We start from the raw sequence: 19,890 nt of genomic DNA on the forward strand, positions 1-19,890 counted from the left end.
TTTTTGCACATATTGCTGAATTTTGCTCTGAAAAACACTATACTAAGTGAATTTATTTATTCAATTCTCAGTGAAGTACTGGCTGAATCGAGGTTTTGGAAAAATAAACAAGTATTCTCTATCTCTAAGTATATTAACTAATCTATAAAGGTTTGACATTCATTAATGCTCGCTGAGGGAAAAAATGAGTTGCAGAGATTGTGTTTTGCTCAGTACTGCATAACTTACTTTCACAAGCTCTACTTAAGCTTTGATTCCTAAATCTCTCCCCAGTGAAATCATACCTCAAAGATGCTTCATTAAAACGACAAGATAAGCTGCCTTGCATCCCTGTGCTGGAGTGGGGGCAAGGGACAGAGTCCTGAGAGATCTTGTAAAACCACTTCTTAGTTTCAGGGAAAGAAGCACAAAGTATTAACCTCAGTAAAAAATTGACCAACATCTCCATGATGCTTGTATTTACGGTGGATACCGAGGTAGAACATGGGGGACACAGTTGTGTAATGGAAGAACTATTAGAAAGACTGTGCTTCGCAAGTGATGCATTTTAGAAAATATTTTAAAACACAGATTTCCATTTTCGTAGCCAGCTGTATTGTATAATCTTCCAGGTTTTGCCTATCCCTCTTCTATTTGAAAACATTCTTCTCAGAGGCTTGGAAATAATTCATCTCTAAATCTTCATTCAAACCATACGAAATTGTTGCTGTTTGACTTACAAAAATGGAAGTTTCATAATAGTTCATTCTAATAAAAAACTTAATTCACAAACAAAAAGGGAAGAGCTTACTATTCCTGAATTATTTTTATTAGAAGTGAAACTCAGAATCTACCTTAGCTGACCATTTACGGGTTGTTTGACATTTAAGAGGATTTCATTGGAGATCGTGGCTTTAAAAAAGAACTTTTAAGTAGAAAAACCCTCCTTGTTACCAGGACTCTCGGAAGCAGACCTTAATGAAGTTACCTGATCAGTAGCTTAGTCTCTTTTGCATACAGTTCTCCTATTTGCATAGTATTTCTTCAGAGAAAATGCAGTGTGGTGGGTTAATTTATCATAGTCTTTATTTCTGTTTAAATGAATATGCCCTAGTCATTCTAATTAGATCAAGAGATACTATCTTAGTTGAAGCTGGATGTTGACAGTGTCTCCTCATTTTCCATTTTCCAAATTATCACTTCAAAGTAGATGATGAATCCATCCAGCACACTTTGATTCTTCTCCGCTGGACTTTGAGGTGGGGGTTTCCTCTTTCTCATTTTACTCCACAGTTCAGGGTGCACCTTAAATAGTGTTCCCTAAACTGCATATAAAGAAGACTTTAACAGTGAATAAATCCTCTAAATATGCTTTCCTGTCTGTATTGAAGATAGTGCTAATTTGAATGCTTAGTTACTAAGGCAAATAGAATGACATGTACAAAGCCTCAGAGGTTAGATACTTACTTTAAAGAAATGGTGCTATAATTTTTTCTTCCTTTTCTGAAATGTAAAATGATAGTCAAGAGCTTAAGTAATATTCCTTATAAAGGATGAGGATAAATTCCCCCTCTACTAAAAATCACTGGCTACCATAGAAGTGCTGAGTGAAAAATGTTCCTTATCATTTCTTTGTGGACTGCAATTTTCCACTCGTTACATAGGCTATAAATAGGAAATAAACACTCTTGAATGAATTCAGATAGTATGCAGAGATTTTGCTGATGAGTTTGGATGACCAAATAATAATAACAAGGAAATATTGAGCCTTTGGTAACCTTCTAATTCTGAGCCTTTTGGCAAATACCCATTTTTAGCCTCATTTTTATTTCTTTGGTACTGGAGATGGAACCCAGGGGCTTTCTACCTCTGGGCTACACTCCCAGACATATTTCATATTTTATTTAGAAACAGGGTCTCACTAAGTTGCTGAGAGCCTAAGTGGCTGAGGCTGGCTTCAAACCTGTGTGATCCTCCTGTCTCAGCCTCCCAAGCACAGGGATTACAAGCGTGTGCCACCACACTCAGCTAGCCACATTTTTAAAGAGTAATAGATACTAGTTTTTGAAATTATTTTTACTTACCTCAAAAAGGAAAAATCATTAAGAATTTTCAATATTATCATTTTCCACTGGGAAAGCCAAAGTATTTAATACATTTTCTTTAATAAAATCAGCAGTTATTCCCTTTATGATGTATTTATCTGAGATAATTTATCAACATATGTGCAATACTAAAATAAATGGCTTTTCTAAAGAGTAGAGCTTTGGCTCCTGTAAATACTTGATCTATGCCCAAGATATAATGTAAAAATTGGCTGTTCTATTAATTATTCTTTTAGGAGCCAAGAATCTATAGTATTTTTCTCTTTGGTATGAAAATATATTACATAGAAAATTAGTAGAGATTTTCAAACAATTATTTCATTTTTACTTGGTTTGACCAGTAAAGTTTTTTATTATCCAGGAATTCTCCTAATTTCCAAATTAACCCACATAGAGGGAAAATGCATATTTATTTGTAGCTGTACAGCCTTAGGGGGATACCTAACTGATCTGTTTTACATGGTGTTGTTTGTCAAGAAAGTGCCCAGTGGTTGTGTGGTGCTAGCTTGAGGAGTTGACAACAACAACAAGCATAGGAATGTGCTGAGGGAATGACTGAAGGAATGCCGGTTATCTACATTTAACTTCTCCCTGCGTCCTGCTCTGGTTGAAATGAATTTGAAATTAGAGATCTTTTCGGCTTATGCCCAAGCAAGAAATTCAGTGCCTATTGGTAAATATGTCTCTGACCACAGGACTAGACATTTTAATAAACTAAAATAATATTTACAAACAGTTTTGACACAACGCTAAGTGGATAGCAGTGTGGCTACTTAGAATATTATATGGTATAAATCATGGAGATTTTTGAAATAAAAAAAGCAATGCAAAGGTTAAGTAGAGACATCAACTTAAAGCTCTTATGAAGTTAAGCTCTAAGAAATGACAGTCTAAATGGTAGCCGTTTTTTTGTTCACCAGCTTTTAGCAGGTTATTTAAGCATAATTATAATCCATGACTTTATTTTTAAAGAACCATATAATGTTCAGAAATTGACATAATTATATCTCCGTGGTATTGGTACCTAATTTTGTAATTCTATACCATTTTCCTCTAACTGGTCGACTCTTGTGTAATTCAGTGCCATCCATATTATTTGCTTAGTAATTTGTAATTATAGACTTCCTCTAACGAACCACCCTATGCTTTATTGCCCTGTGTCCTCAGGAGCTCTGTGGGTTTCAAATTTAGAAAATTTGAAGTTGGGAAAGCTACTTTCTCCCAGATGAATATTTTAAAGTAATGAAGAGGTTAATCAGTGTTACCTTGATTATTTGAGACACTGAAAGGAAATACTACCTAATATACAATTATCATATTACTTTTAACATATTTTCTTTTTTAATTTGAAGGTTAGATTCAGTTAAATGGCAGTAGCAGTATGGTGAATATACTATGAGCATCTGCTTAGGAAGGGGTTATTTATTTATTTTGAAATTAAACTTTTTCTATTGGAGACCAACTTCTCTTGTGTTTTATGAAGTATATAATTAAGGTCTGCCTGAATTTTAATTATGTAATTAAGCAGAATATTATTATTATATATTTGTATAAATTGCCTAAATTACCTGAATAAATGTTTCCAAAGCACATACTCTAGGAATTTGACCCCTTTAATAGCTCTAGTGAGCTCAAGTAGATTTATACGGTAATCTTTCCATAAGCTATACTCTTTTATACTTGCAAGTGTAAAATATCTGGGTTTTTTGTTTGTTCATTGTACTATTTGTTTTAAATTTCTATGGGGCCGGGCATGGTGGCGCACGCTTGTAATCCCAGCATTTGAGAGGCTGAGCCTGGAGGATCCCGGTTCATGGACAGCTTCAGCTACTTAGTGAGGCCCTCCGCAACTTAGTGAGACCCTGTTTCAAAATAAAGAATAAAAAATAGGGCAGGGGTGTAGCTCGGAGGTCAAATGCCCCTGGGTTCCACCCTCAGATCCGCAAAAAATAAATTCATATGAATCATTTTTTCCTTAAATTAAGCACATAAGGGAAGATGTTTAGGTGTGAACACTCCGGATATGTACAAAAATGATAGAGATGTATCCTGGTAGATATAGTTAGAGAAGCCAAAGAAAAATTGGAAGTAGTTTATGACCCCATTGCAGTTTGGATTATTTGTTTGTTTGTTTGTTTGTTTGTTTTTGCAGTACTGGGGATGAAACTCAGGGGCATTCTACCTCCAAGCTACACCCCTAGTCCTATTTTTTCAGTCTTTTGATTTTTTGAAACAGAGTCTCACTGAGTCGCGAAGAGCCTCACTAAGTAACTGAGGCTGTCCAGGAACTGTGATCCTATGTCTCTGTCTCCCGAATGCTGGGATTACAAGTGTGTGCCACCACACCGGGCTTAGATCAGTTTTGATAGTCATTGAATCTTAAAAAAGGGAATAATGTAGTTAGGGCTTAGTAATGGGAGAGAGTAGAAACAGTTAATTCAGCCATTTTATTCATGTAATAGTAATCGAAGATGAAGAGTGAGTGACGAACTTGGGGGATGAAGCTCTGATTTTGAGATGTTTTGAGTATAAAGGAGTGGTACAGCTTAGCCCCTGAACTGAATAGGAAAAGAAAGTGTGAAGGGACATTCAGAGGTTGCAGCCCACCCTGACGAATACGCGGAAATGAGATAATTGGGCTGAGAAGTTGTTAGCTATGCCGTTAGGCAGGGAATTTGTGGGTGATTAAATAGACATGCCAAGTGAGATCGGGAGACATCTTGAAAATCACATTATTTGGGGAGCTGATAATTTGGGCCTAAAATGGGACTGTGAGTCAACAGTGGGTGTGAATGAAGGCATCTCTACCATACAAGAGGACTGGAAGCCTTGGAATGGAAGATTCTTCCCAAAATCTAAGAAGGCAAAGCCGTGGACTGTCCAGTGACATTTTTGTCTGCCTTCTAAATAATTATCTCTTAGAAACTTGTTTCAATTCCATCAGGAGAAAGCACTGAGATTGCTAAGAGGACAGATACTTTCTAGCTGATTGAGAAATAATCCAGCCGTGCTTAGACTCACAGTGGCACTCTCCTGGAGCAGATTTTTATACTCTCCTTAAGAAATTAGGGAGAGATTTAGGTCAAGACCTAAAGATAAACCTTTAACTCTGCCATCTTAATACTTCAATGTAAGTTATAATATTGAATTTTAATAATGCATGTCAGCAGTACATGCTCTCGGCTCCTTTTCTGAGTCAAGTGGGACATTAGACAGACGCATTGCTAACCATGCTTCGCACCAGGTGAGCTCGACTACTTTTAGGTTGGGATTCATTCTTGACCCAAAGATTGCCATCTATGGGCTGGTATCTGTATATATACTGGGGATGGAACTCAGAGGTAGGTATGTTTGTGTGTGTATTTATATATATACTGGGGATGGAACCCAGGGGCATTCTACCTCAGAGCTACATCCTTAGCCCTATTTTCATTCTTTATTTTATTTATTTATTTTTTGAGGGTCTGGGGATGGAACCCGGGTCATTTGACCTCTGAGCTACACGCCCTGCCCTATTTTTAATCTATATTTTGAAACAGGGTCTCACTAAGTTGCACAGGGCCTCACTAAGTAGTAGCTAAGGCTGTCCACGAACCGCGATCCTCCTGTCTCAGCCTCCCGAATGCTTTTATTCTTTATTTTGAAACAGGGTCTCACTGAGTTGCAGAGGGCCTCACTAAGTAGCTGAGGCTGTCCCTGAACCACGATCCTCCTGTCTCTCGCCTGGTTTGGTATATTTTGTAAGAAATGGAAACTCTAGAAAGAACACTCCTCCCCAAGGGCTGTTTTGTACTTTTGGAATAATTTTTGTTCTTTCTCTTCAGGGAGTTGAACTTAAAGACACAAAGATAGATAATTAGTTTGTAAGTGAAAGAAGGGAAAGTAAAAACCAATCTTAAGAATAGAGAGCCAGAGCTGGGCACAGTGGCGCCACCAGTAACGCCAGTGCTTGGAGGCCAAGACAGGAGGATGGCAGGTTCAAGGTCTGATTCAGCATTTTATCAAGACTCTCAGAAACCTAGCAAAACCCTGTTTCAAAAATAAAATAGGATCCAGGTGTGGTGGCGCACACTTGTAATCCCAGCATTTGGGAGGGTGAGATAGGAGGATGGCGGTTCATGGTGAGCCTCAGCTGCTTAGTGAGGCCCTTTGCAACTCAGTGAGACCTTGTTTCAAAAATAAAGAATACAAAATAGGGCTAGGGGTGTAGCTCAGAGGTACAATGTCCCTGGGTTCCATCCCTAGTACCAAGTAAATATGTAAATAAATGAATAAATAAATAAATAAATATATAAGGCTGAGAGTGTAGCTCAGAGGTAGAGTGCTCCTCCTGGGTTCAATCCCCAGTACATAATAAATAAGTATGTAAATAAATAAATAAATAAATAGCCAAGCATGGTGTCACATGCCTGTAAATCCCAATACTTGGGAAGCTGAAGGAAGAGGATTCCAGGTTCAAGAGCAGCCTCAGCAACTTAGCAAGACCCTGATTCAAAAAGCAAGTTTGAAAAAGGGGTGGGATGTAGCTCAGAGGTAAACTGCTCCTGGATTTGATCTGTAAGTACCCAAAAAATAGGAAGGAAGGAAGGAGAGAAAGGAGGTATACACAGGCAGAATGTATGAGTAGGTAAGAATACACAACAAGGTAATCTTATCGATGGGTCACTAAGGCTGTTGTGTCTGGAAGGATAGAGCCATGGTTGTATCTTGGATATTCTTTTAGTACCTTGCGAGGTTGGACATGGTTGGTCAAACCTATTTCATATTCCTTACTTCTGCATATATCCTTACACTAACCCCCCTCCTTGTTTCTTGAAAGCCACCTAAAAGTGATCAAGGGGTTAAAACAGTAGCCAGTTAAATAAGAGATACTCTCTCTCTTTTTTCTCCTTCTCTACCCAAATCATGGAGGCTCTAATTCCTCTTTGTGAGACTAGAGAGGAAGAATGAGTGGTAGGACAGATTATGCCATCCATTTGTCCCTTTGAAGACAAATCAGCAGTGGAGGAGGGAAACACTTTGAAGTACATAGAAGATTAATATTGATTTCAATATTATTCAATATGCTGATTAATATTGAAATCAACAAGTTCTGGAATCTTCCAAAGATATCATTATAGGACACTGGGAGGAGATCTGACATGCCATGTCTGAGATCACTAATGAAGAAACCAAGCAATTTTATGGTCTTTCTGTCACTGAAGTGAGACTTCTCAATAAGCTACTCGGCTGCACATGGCTTTTTTTTTTCAGACCGCTTCTGACTTTTCCAAAGCAAAACTACACATTTTATCCATGTACACAAGATGTCTGATATGTTTCTCAATTTCAAACAGGTAGTTGTAATAAGTATGTATTTTGTATCAGTATACACTAGTCATTCAAAAATAAGGTGGTCAGCGTCAGGCACAGTGGTGCACGCCTGAGATCCTAGTATTTGGGAAGCTGAGACAAGAGAATCACAGGTTTGAGGTCAGCACACAGTAACTTAGGGAGACCTTGTCTCAGCAAAAAGCACTACTGGAGTAGTTACGCAGTAGAACACCAAAAGGTTCAATCCTAAGTACCAAAAAATAGTGGTCAGAAAAATATATACACGTACACATGCACACAAACTTCTTAGCTTCCTATGCATAGAGTGAAGTTGTTCCAGAAATTGGGCAGAGAGTTGATAAATCTAATAAGCCAAGGAAAGACAGGGATTTGGAGTTAGAATTCGCTGTTTATGAATTGTCCCCTTGTGCCCTGCTACTAACAGTATCATCCCCTCATTACAGCACCTTTCTGCTTGGTTGTGGACAGGCATTCCTGCTCACGTAGGCGGCATTTGGTAACAGCTGCCTGGCTGCACGCTCCGGAGGGCAGTTCTTGAAAAGGCACTTCCATCGAGCGTGTGCCTTGTGCCTGTGGTAGGCACTAGGAAGGGACCAATAAACATTTGGCCTCCTGATGGTGCTCCCAAAGCTGAAAGTATTCCCTTCCCTCTCCTTTCTACCACTAGAGTTGTGTCTGTATTTCTTATTAAGAAGGACTTATTACACAGGCCCGTTGTTCTAAGATGGAAGTCTAGTTGAAGTCCATAGGTAAGGAGCTAGGTCTTTTGTAAAGAAGAATATAGCAGTGTTAGTCAGACTGAGGACGATCTTGGACAGCAAAGGAAAACTTATGAAGCAGGCCTTCCACTGGCTTTGAAAAACTCTCTTCTCTTTCTACAACTGTTCTTTTGGAGCTGGATAGCTCTGTTATCCTGTCTTTCTGGGTTTTGGGTCCTCAAAATGGAAGCATTTGGGTTGCATATGCTGAATGCTGCTGTACTTGCCCGCCTTCCACCCGTGCTGAGGCCGTATGTTAAAATCTGGTTGGCCTTTGCCAACGTTACTCAGCACTTCCGAGGCAGATTGTGAGGTCCACAAATGTCTCTAGCTAGCATGGTATTGACATTTATGGCGTATATTCTGAAGCAGGGGGGTCAGAAAACTTTTTTTCTGTAGCGAGACAATTAGTAAATATTTTAGGCCTCATGAAATAGGTCATAAAGTCATCTCTGTCTTAATTGAACTTGGCCCACTGTAGCCCCAAAGCTGCTTTGATATCATGCAATGAACGAGTGTGGCTATGTTTCCGTGTGATTGGGGACTGACGTTTGGAATTTTGTGAAATTTTCATGTAGCATAAGATATTTCATTATCTCTATTTTTAAAACCAGTTTAAATGTGAAAAACATCCTGAACAAGTAGACTGTACAAAACAGGTGGTAGGTTGGATTTAACCACAAAGGCTGTGATTTGACATTCCCTACACAAGCTATGCCTCTGTTCTAATGGTTGTTCTATCATTTCCCAGCTATATGACTTGGAATGAATCAATTCACATAAACTTACCTCTGTTTCTTTACCTGGAAAATAAAATAAGCTGGTGTGGAAACTGACTGACTGTAAGTCCCTTTGAACAGTGCCTCACATACAGTAATCTCTCAACAAATGGCAGATAATATTTCTACCTCCATAAACATCTTAATATATTATAATTTTCTAAAGTAAATTTAGATTTACATTTGAATGGAATTAGTTTTGTTCTTTTCCCAACTATGTTTTTGCTTTCATTTTCCTTTGCAAGTGCTCCATGCCCTTTAGTAAATGATTGATTCTGATAAGACACACAGAGTATTTCAAAGGTCTCTTTGAAATATTAATTATTTAATATATTGCATATGAGATATTTTACCAGAGGCATCAACAGTGGTTTTTCTGGTAAGCATTAACATTCAGATTTATTTGGCGTTGTTTCTTTATAGAATGTGTAATTTTCTTCTCTCGATCTTGTAGCATATAGGTAACTGAGGAACAAAATCGTAAGCATAAACATTATTTTTAGCTACCACTTACTATTAAACTCTCTTACCTTAGGCAAACTGCCAAAACTGTCCCTCTGGCTAAAAGATTTCTACACTGAAATTCTACCATTAGGAATCCATTCATTTGTGTTAACAAGCTTCTCTTTAATATCAGAGAAAGTCAACGCACCAATTCAGTTTTCCTGACCAACTTCTAGGTAACCCCTTTCGTGTACATATTTGGGGCAAAATCCCTCCATCCTTCATTATTCACCCCTTTGGGATGGGCTCTCCACTTGTGACCCTCCCAGTACAGTATATATCCCATGACAAAACCCTAAGTTCAGAGGATTTACAAAGAGTAGTACGCACTTTGCAGTGTTTCTGGAATCTGATAATTTCCCTCACTATAGGAAACTGTTAATTACCTGTTCTAGCAAGGAGAAGAGATAACAAAATGAATGAACCCTTGGAAGGAAAATTTCCCCTATAGTTTTAACTTTAATTACGCTGAGTTTAATTTTGCTTTTTGGTGCACACCACTGTGCACGGCCTCAACCTGGGAATGGGATGTTTTTCTGTTTTGTTTTACAAATCTTCATCTACTGCGTAATATAATTACTGCTGCCCCTAGCTCGTACTGTGCTTTCTAGTCGTTTCTTCTAAGCTCCTGTGTCTTCTTTTCCCTCTTGAAACTTTCTTCTTTTCAACAGGAGCATCTGCCTTTATTATTTCTCCTAGAACTTGATACTTTCTCTTTATACCCTCTTTTAATCTCTTTGGAATAATATCTTGATGTGCTTAGATACTTTCTAGCCATAAATAACTTCATAGACTGTTATCTTAGTTACCATCTGTTGGTTTTCCAAATCACCATAAACTCACTTCCAATTAAACCATAAACTAACAAAAACCTCCCAACAGATAGACTGTCTAGAGGCTTGTGGAATAAAATACAAGTTTCTCAGGCTTTTGTTATGTCTGTTCATACATTGTTTTGCCCAGTGGCTTTTCTCTTTCCCGGTGTACTTTTCTTGGTGCATTGTAATTATACGTCCTGATGAGGTATGGAGCGAGAGGAATATATATATGCATACAGCATTGTTGCTTCTCCCTCCTCGATCCCACCTCACTCTCTCCTCTTCCCCTCTGCAAGTCATTGAGATTGATAGTGATCATTCCGTAGATGCACATAGCACTATTTAAACCGTTACCTTCATTACATGGTTAATGGGTGTACGCATTTGTCAAAACTCCCTCCCTTAAAACCCCTCCATCACTCCACTGGAGTCTCTGCTCCTTTATTTGAAGTCTCTTTTGTTACTTAATCTCTCTCTAGCTTCCACATAGGAGAGAAAACATAGATCGATTTTCTTTATCAGACTGGTAATCTCATTTAGCATAATATAGTCTAGTTCAACCCATTTTTCTGCCTGTGACATCATTTTGTTCTTCATGAAGTACAGTTCCGGACTTCATTGTGCGTACATACCGCACTTTTGTAATTCCTTCCTCTATTGGGAGGCACTTAGGCTGGCTCCACAATTTGGTGACTCAGATTCCAGAGGAGGGATTTTGTTTCCTCGACAAGTGATCGGTCTTCTAATTTTGCGTCCTTTTCAAACGCACCCATCTTGCAGCGCGCTCTGTCTGCAGCATGCCGGATAGTGGGGAAGATGGACACGAGCGCCAATCGCTCTTGCACCTGTCATCGCCTGCTTCCACTGCTCACAAAAGCAGTTTCACTTTTCTGTGCAGTCTTTTACCAACAATTCCAAAATTGACCGCCTTACTTTGCCTAGGGTTATGTACAGATTAATATTACTCACCACAAATGCAGTTCTTGTCTTTGTATAACTGATTTATTTTCCACTCTGGTCCAGTTTCACAGTACGGTGAGAGGAATCTTAAATCCCACTTTCATCACACTACTGTCCTGCTAAAGATCTTAACAGTAGCTTTTGGGGATCCCTTGAAGCACATTCAAACTGCTTAGTTCAATAAGGCAAGTTACTGTAGAACTTTACTGTGGTCTTCCCTATCCAGATATAATCCTTGTATCTTTCCAGTCTGTTTCCCTCATCACAGTTTATCATACACGTAATATGATATCATGCATATGTGATTATGCTCATTCAAAATGACCTCAGCTCTTTTTAGGCCCTTAAAAGTATATTTTATGAACAGGCAAAGCTAGTATAAGATAATAAAAAACAAATTTTCTTGAGTAGTGTGTACAGGAGTCATGGACAGAAATGATAGAAATGATGATTATCTTAATTGCAGTGGTAGTTACATGAGTTTATGCATTGGCCAAAACTCTTCAAACTGTACATTTAAGCCAGGTGTGATGACACATGACCATAATCCCAGCACTTGGGAAGCTGAGATAGGAGAATCAAAGATTCAAGGCTCGCCTCAGGAACTTGGGGAGACCTTGCTTAAAAATAAAAAAGGCTGGTGTTGTTGCTCAGAGATAGAATGCCCTGGGTTCAGTCTCTAATTGAGATATGTTCACTATTTGTAAAATTTTATACACGGGCACATATATAAATAGAGAACACATATACAGACAGCATAATTTTAACTTTTTATGCTATTATGTGCAAGCATTAGCTAATATAGAAGGGCCCTCAGTAAGAAGCTCACTTAACACTGACTTTTCAATAACAACTTTCTTCAACTTTGAGCACCTCAACTTTTATAGAAGCCTCTAATTGTACAGTGGAAACTTCAGGAAGACTATAAAAATCTGGAATGCTCTAGTATGTGGAACTTTTTGAAAATATTTTCAGTTTTTAAATTAGGGATGTTTGCCAGGTGTGGTGGTGCACACTTGTAATCCCGGCTCTTGAGAGGCTGAGACAGGAGGGTCGCACAGGTTCGAAGCCAGCCTCAGCTACTTAGTGAGGCTCTCAGCAACTTAGTGAGACCCTGTTTCCAAATAAAATAGAAAATAGGTCTGGGAGTATAGCCCAGAGGTAGAAAGCCTCTGGATTCTACCCCCAAGTACCACAAAAAAAGGGATGTTTAAATGTTAAAATCAATGCAAATATTCTAAAATCAAACAATCTCCAAAATCTGAAACACTTTGGACCCAAAGATTTCAGATGAGGAATACTCATCATGTATTAGCTTTATTTTAGTAATCTTCAAGTCCTAGTGAACTCTAGTGTAGTCTTTCATAAAGAAAGGATTCAAGATTCTAGGTGCTTTTGTCCCTAGATGAAGAGGGTCATTCTAATTATTAACATTTAATAAAAAAGGAAGATGGAGCAGGGCGTGGTGGCGCACGCTTGTAATCCCTGCGCTTGGGAGGTGGTGACAGGAGGATCGCGCCGGTTCAAAGCCAGCCTCGCTGGCTTGAGACCCTGTTTCTAAATAAAAATATAAAAAATAGGTGTCTGGGAGTGTAGCCTGGAGGTGGAAGGGTTTCCAGGAACCCCAGTACCACCCAAAAAAAAATCCTGTAAAATAATGCAAAGGTGTGCCTGACACATGTACAGTTGGTCTGCTGCCTTGCCTAAGAGCCCCGTGCTTAGAAAACCCTAATCATTTATAATGGACTGAATTCAGAGCTGCTCGACATTTTCCCTGAGTAGGTTGGGGATATAAACTGTCTTCAAAGCAGAAAAATCTACCCTTTACCAAGGAGGCACTAAGTCATCTAAGAGTGTTCACTTTAAAAAATGTCCTTGAAAAGAGAGTATAGATCATCAAAATGTTCAGGGATTTGAGAATTCTCCCATAAAGAATTGGTTCTATAAGTATGTGCTACTCATCAGGGAATAGTATTGTGGAAAAGAATAGCAGAGGTAATTAGCTTACCTAGTGCTGATTTTAATCTATAGCATCTCCAAACTCTTGGAGAAATTAAGTCAGTGCAATGCAGGTAAATGTTGATGCTGAAAATTGAGGTCAGCAGACATCCAACGTCTACAGAAAGACAAATACTGTGAGGAACAGGAACAAGATGGGCTTGTACCATTTCATCTATTTCATCTGCCCATTAGCAGCTCACGCAGAGCCCACAGGCTGCATGCAGCCCAATGGCTCCTCAGTACTATCCACAGCTAATTTCAGGATGAAAGATTAGGAAGTGGCCTCAGAATTGTTACTTCTCAGCCATGTCCATATATTATCATTTTAGTAGCTAAAAGTCTTACCCAATTTCTTCATTATGTTCTTTTATTCAGTATAATAGTTACTGTAAGTTGTAAGAAAGCACAATTTCCTATGTGTTAAATAAAGTTATTTTCTTTTTCAATGAAAAACACTTGAAAAGATTTTTTTCCTGAGATTAAACACATAGACCAAAAATTTTTTTTAAAGCAATTCAGTACTAATCACATCTAAATAACATTTCTATGAACTTGGAAATTCTAAGTGTATTGTCAAGCTCACACAATTCAATCACAGATCACATTTTCCTGAAATTTATTTAAAATGAAGGATAACAGTTTTGAAATGATTGTGTTGGCTTCCATTTTGTTTTATAAAGAATCTCTGAAATATAAACTGATCCTATGATTATATTCACACAGTTTGATTCAGCAGGGCTAGATATTTCACGAAAATCATTCTGCTTCTTTGAAAGTTATCATGGAGCAAATGAAAAAGTAATGGACTGAAGCCCACATTTCTTTCCTTTAATATACACGTGCTGTTGACAAACATCTTTTTTTCATTTTTGACAGAATCATCTAACACATGCATTCTGTGCAGGGACATTATTGCCCCCGAGGGGGTAAATATTCAGTATTAAAAATGTAGGTGGAGAAACCCTTAGCTATTACAATGGTTGTGGCCCTCCAAAAGGCTATGGTGTATCAGCAGGTGTATAGTACATATATGACATTAAATGTTGATAACAGAGATCATTAGGAAAACAGATGTCTAATAAGGCTCCAGAAGTTGAGGGAAATGATATGAAATAAGGGTACAAATTGATCTAACAGAATAATATTTTGAAAAGTCCTTTTAGGTTCACCCACTAAATTAAGCAAAGGGATTTATTTTTAACTTTAATCTACTTTATGTCATGTTTATTATTTCTATCTTTTTAGTCTAGTCACAATATACTATACTAAAGACGTTTAATGAAACAACCTCCAAAATATTGTTATACTTTTGTGCATGCTTGCACTTAATTTGTGTAAGCCATAAATATATACCATTTTGTATTTTGTTCTTTTTCCTTGTTTACATTTGCTCGTTTTCTGCATCGCCTTTATAATTACCCATTGCATAAGCCTACATTAAATTCCCTCCTGCTTTTACTCCTTTATCTCTGAAAATTCCTTCCCTGTCTTGGAGGCTCAGCTTTTTCTCACTGCCTACTAAAAGTTGTCCTCTGGGGCTTTGAGGATTAGGGCGCTGTTGTTCGAGGAACAATAATTTCAGCTTGAGAGGAAGAATAAACACAAGAGATCTATCGTATATCATTGTGACTATGGCTAATTATAACATATTATATACTTGAAATTTGCTAAGTAGATTTTTAAGCGTTTTTCTACAAAATATATGAGATAATGTTAAGTACCTTGATTTAGCCGTTCCCCAATGTTTACATCTATCAGAAGTAAATTTAGTACCTTGACTCAGCTATTCCTCAGTGTCTACAGATATCAGGACATCATGTTATATACCATATATAGTGATTATTAAATTTTAAAATGAAAGAATGAAATAGGGCTGGAGGTGTAGCTCGGAGGTAGAATGTCCCTGGGTTCTGTCCAATAAATTTAAATTATAGATTTAATTCTCCCAGGCACATCATAGCCGGTCCACCTACTTTCAGTTCTTTTCTTTGTATGGAAAAAAGTAGGTAATGATTCAGATATGTCAGTGACATTACTCAATATTAAAAGTTCACAATACTCTTACCCTATATAGTCACTGGGGCTTTCCTTTCCTTTAGTTTTTCCTTTTCTTTTAGTTTTTCCACCAAATATTGGACCTGAGAACATCTGTGTTTCCCTTCATTTTTAAATCAATATCCTGGCCTAGAGTTTATTTTAAAGAATAAATGACTATAACTTTGAAGAAGTTTCAAGTTAAATGAAAAGCATAATAAAAACGATTCTAACTGGTTCTTGTCCCAGGAGAGAATTTTTCTCTGTGATCTGATACTGCACAGTTAATTCTCGAAACAGAATGAGACTTTAGCTGATGTCTCTCAAATGCAAAATGTGGCCTTTCATATGATCACCTTTTCTTTATACAATGTCAGCATTTCAAAATGAGTACGGGATATGGATTAGGTAGTAGTTGGATGCAAATGTGTTTTGCAAATAGTGTCTTTTGAGATAATCGCAGATGATGGTTGAATGCTGAAAGTATTAATACAATCAGTATTTAACCTTGTGTAAGTCAGCTTCATCAAATCACGCCCTGCACATTGATTGCATTAATCCGGGTCAGTGCTTTCTTGCTTAGGAATATCTTATAAGAATCTTAACAGGAAGGCAGCAGTAGCTGATCAGCTGCTGTTTATTTGCATACTGAGCATGTCATCAATAATACAAAAGACAAGGTCTTTAAGTTGAAAGAACAGTGGGATTGGCATGAATTTTGCTTAATGGTGCGTAATAAGCAAAGTAGTCTGTGGTGCCAGAAACTGACAGGATCCATTATGTTAAAACAGATATATGTCTTTAATTTAGGGGTATTATGTAAATCTGACAGGAGTTTTTCCCTTTATTTTCCTGTAGTTTAACTTTAATTGCTCCAAGATTAATTTCTATTTCTCCCTTTCTCCAGAGGGGGATGAGACTGGCGTGATGGATAATCTTCTCGAAGCCCTGCAATCAGGTGCAGCATTCCGAGATCGCAGAAAGCGAATTCCAAGGAATCCAGGTAATACCCACTCTGATTCACAAGGTCTTGTCAAATATGAATGTTCAAAGCCAAGTACGCCCCTCTAAAGAAAAGGGAAAATAAAATTTCCCATGAAGATTTCTTAACAGTTGATCTCAGTTCATGTGTGAAATCTCAGCAGGCTTCTACATCTACATGATTGCAAGTTTCAACTTGGTAAATGTATCCTCAAATAACTGTACACTTGGCAAAAAAAAAAGTCGGAAATAAGGGCTCCCACTGTGTTTAATATTAAATATTTTAATTGTTATTTTATGAGCATGTGGTTTGGGTGGAAGGTGTTTAAAACCATAAATGTAATTAAATCGTTAAAATAATTGGCCCTAGGGATATCACATTAGTTATTCACAGGTAAGGAAACTGAGACAATATCTGTTTCTAGAGGCCATTTTGACTTTATGATGCAGTCTACTGTCTGTCATCCTTAATAAAGAAGAGGCATAAATAATCCAAGAGCTTCAAATACCACAAAGCTTTGGAAAAAATTTTTGTGAGTGTATTTGATTAATGACAAATAAAACTATACTGTGAAAATTGGTCTCAGGAAGAAAAACTTAAAGAAGTGAAACAAGTAGAATTAGAAAGTTTTCCTCCTTACCATTTATGCCTTATTGCTGAGGAAATGCATAGCTTCTCTTAGGATAATCCAAACAATCTGAACTGTCCCCATCTTCCAAGTAAGGCTTTATATTTCCAGTGCATATCTTTCTTGAAGTGGAGGAGGAAATTAAGTCTATCCATTGTAAGAGTCCTCTTAATCGGCTGTAATGCTGTGTGGAGAAGTAAATGAAAAAAAGAAAGAGAAAAATTAATAGTAAAAATGTAAATTATATAGAATTTGAATTAATAAGATTTAACTCGAATAGTCTATGCTCTTTGGACGAGAAGTTAGTGCGTGTTACTAGAATGGAAATTGGTAGCACCCAGAGCCATTCTAGTTCCATAGAGCCAGAGCAGGTCAGCGATTAGTGATGGTGAAATTCACAGCAGAAGCCAATATAAGTTATATCGTCTTTTCCACTTTTTGGGTAAATCTTGATGGGTAGTAGATAACAGTCCACCTCTCCCCTTCATGGACACCCGGTGGAGATGAACCTGAAGGTGAGATTTGGTTCAGAGAAGCATTTTGTGTGGAGTCTGAGACTGCCTTATGCATGGGAAAACATTGGCGATGGCCTACAAGAAGAGAAGAAAATGACAGTCGGTATTTATATATTTGTAATAAATTTGTAAAATAATGTTGCATGTTGGAATGCCAGAGCGCTACTACTCATGAGGCAGTCACTCCGCCTGCCCTCAGCCTTTGTCTATACAACGAGAATGTTTGACCGTGCTAGCAGAGTCCCTGCTACCTCTGAAGGCAAATAAAAACCTTCAATGCTCTTTGTTGAACTCTCAGAACAATAATAGTCAGTGAAAGCCAAACTGAAATAATTTTAATATCAATTCTGTTCTCTGTTAAGCAGCTGATAAGTAAAAGCATGTTATTCTGGGCAATCAAAGAGCTGCCATAATCTTTCTAGTCGGTTTATTTTAAAACTACACATTTGCTAAGGCCCCTGCCTGATACGTCTCACACCTCATACTGATTCTAGGAAAATAGTACTGGGGGAGAGAGACCATTCCATGGGATTCTGTGAGCTTGATACTCAAGAGAATATAGTGTTGTCAACCATGGAACACCAAGAATATGTTCACAAACTGTGTGATTTAATGGTATAAATTCTATGTCAACTAAATTGTGAGCTCCTTTCACTTGTTGCCAGAGTGCCCCCATTAATACAGAGGATCAAAAAGAGCCCATTTAGCTATGGCAGGCAGCCCAAGTGGCAGCAGCCCAAGTAAAGGGCCAGAGGTGAGAAGAAGCCATGAAGCAGACTAACAGTGCTGGTCAAGCACACGCACGTCAGTAGAAAGGGAAGTGAGGGAGGGAATAGAAGGCGCAGGGTTTTACAAGTCTGCCCCAACCCTTCCTGTCTGCTGGCCTCTTCCTAGAAGTCGCAGAGCCAGGAAGTTTTCCAGCTTCCCTTCTTGCACTGGCCTTTCCTCGCTAGATCATATTTTTCTGCCAGTGGCCTATTATTTTTGCTTTCTTAGTCACCCAACTTGGTTCCTTTCCAAGTATCCGGGACTTGGTATTGTTATACTGTCACTGCTCAACATGAGAACCCTTGCTTCTGTCTAATAACCTCCACTTCAACTAAATGAGATAAAAGCCGAAAAGCAAAATGAGAAAGAATGTTATTTTCCCCAAGGAAGGTAAAATAGGAGAAAATAGTCTCGAAATTTTTAAATCAGAGTCGAACACGAACAGCAGAGATGTGCAGCTCGCCCATCTCCATTATCTTTGCTCACAGATTAAGAATCACTGTGTGCAAAATACAGAGCTCTACCATTGTGCTTCTAATTGCAGTGTTTTGAGTTCCATATTTAAACCAAATGAGGTGATAATCTATTTTTCATTTGAAAATCAAAATGTTAATTGATGATATGATTAGTTGCCCAAATTACAAATCTTCCACTCTGGGCCCATTCACCCTCCCCAAGAGCATTACATTAGGTAAATCAGAAAAAGCTCCCTGGCACTTTGGACCATTCAGCAGAGTGTGTGGTTTCAGCTTAGAGCACTAAAAGCCATTTCAAAGGAGACTATCGGTAGTCAGATTAAAAGTATTAATAACTGGCGTGGTGCACACCCTGACCAGTCAGAATAGCCACTCTGGTTGTGCTGGAAATACTGGCTGAATATTAGCCCAGACCACGTGCTTTGCTGATATCAAACACAGATTAGAAAATGAGCCACTAACTATTAATTTATTGCACATCTCTTCTTTGAAAGGTACTGTGCTAGACATGATAGACGATGCAGAAATAATAAAGATAAGATTTCCTTAGTTATAAAACTCTGTGTCTTGTAAGAAAGATAAAAAGTAAAGAAAGACTACAGAATAAGGCAGAAGATAAAATGTATCAAACAAGAGGTGTTAATAACATACTATGTGAGTTCAAAAGAGGGAGATAGCATGCCTTATTGGATATATCAGAAAAATAATCACAGAGGAAAAGGTTTCCCAGGATGACTAGGGATTTGAGCAATGGAAGTTGGAGGTGGGGGCGGTGCATACTAGTCAAATAAAACATCAGAAAGAAAAACAGAGGCAAGGAGGTACAAAGCACTTTTCAGCGAGGGCAAATAATGCAGTAAGGACTCAAATGACATAGAAAGTAGAAAAGTATGGGAGAGTTCTGGAAATAAATCAGCGGCTGCCGTGCGATGAAGTACTGGCATGAGACTCGGAGGTATTCCTCAGGATTTCGACACTGGGATCTAATGAAGGCTTGTAAGTAGTAGGAACATATTCAAAGCATTTAAGCTATAGGTGCATAAGTGATGAATTAGGAGTCTACTGTCATATTGTTAGTCAAAGAAAATAATTTAGGTGGAGAGCAGTATTTCTAGGCGTCAAAGATATCCCTAGGGTTTTGAGATTGACTGACGAGGAGAGTAGACAGGTTACTAAATTAATAAGATCAGGAAAAGGACCAATGATAGAATAAAGAGATAAGCTCTGTTTGGGACAGGTTAACTTGAAA

The 19,890-nt window shown here is 38.0% G+C and overlaps 1 protein-coding gene across 2 annotated transcripts in view; it reads left to right on the forward strand.

Moving 5' to 3' along the window:
- Positions 1–19,890, forward strand: part of DIAPH2 (diaphanous related formin 2) — a gene marked incomplete at both ends in the record, with an annotated part of 850,504 nt that overhangs the window by 685,153 nt on the left and 145,461 nt on the right. For both annotated transcript variants that reach the window (XM_080719289.1, XM_080719290.1), the window contains one exon: positions 16,180–16,275. In XM_080719289.1, the coding sequence (XP_080575415.1) occupies positions 16,180–16,275 (96 nt within the window). The remainder of the gene's footprint in view (positions 1–16,179; positions 16,276–19,890) is intronic.

The sequence above is a fragment of the Muscardinus avellanarius genome (genome assembly GCF_963383645.1).
Source record: "Muscardinus avellanarius genome assembly, chromosome: X".
Taxonomy (NCBI): Eukaryota; Metazoa; Chordata; class Mammalia; order Rodentia; family Gliridae; genus Muscardinus; species Muscardinus avellanarius.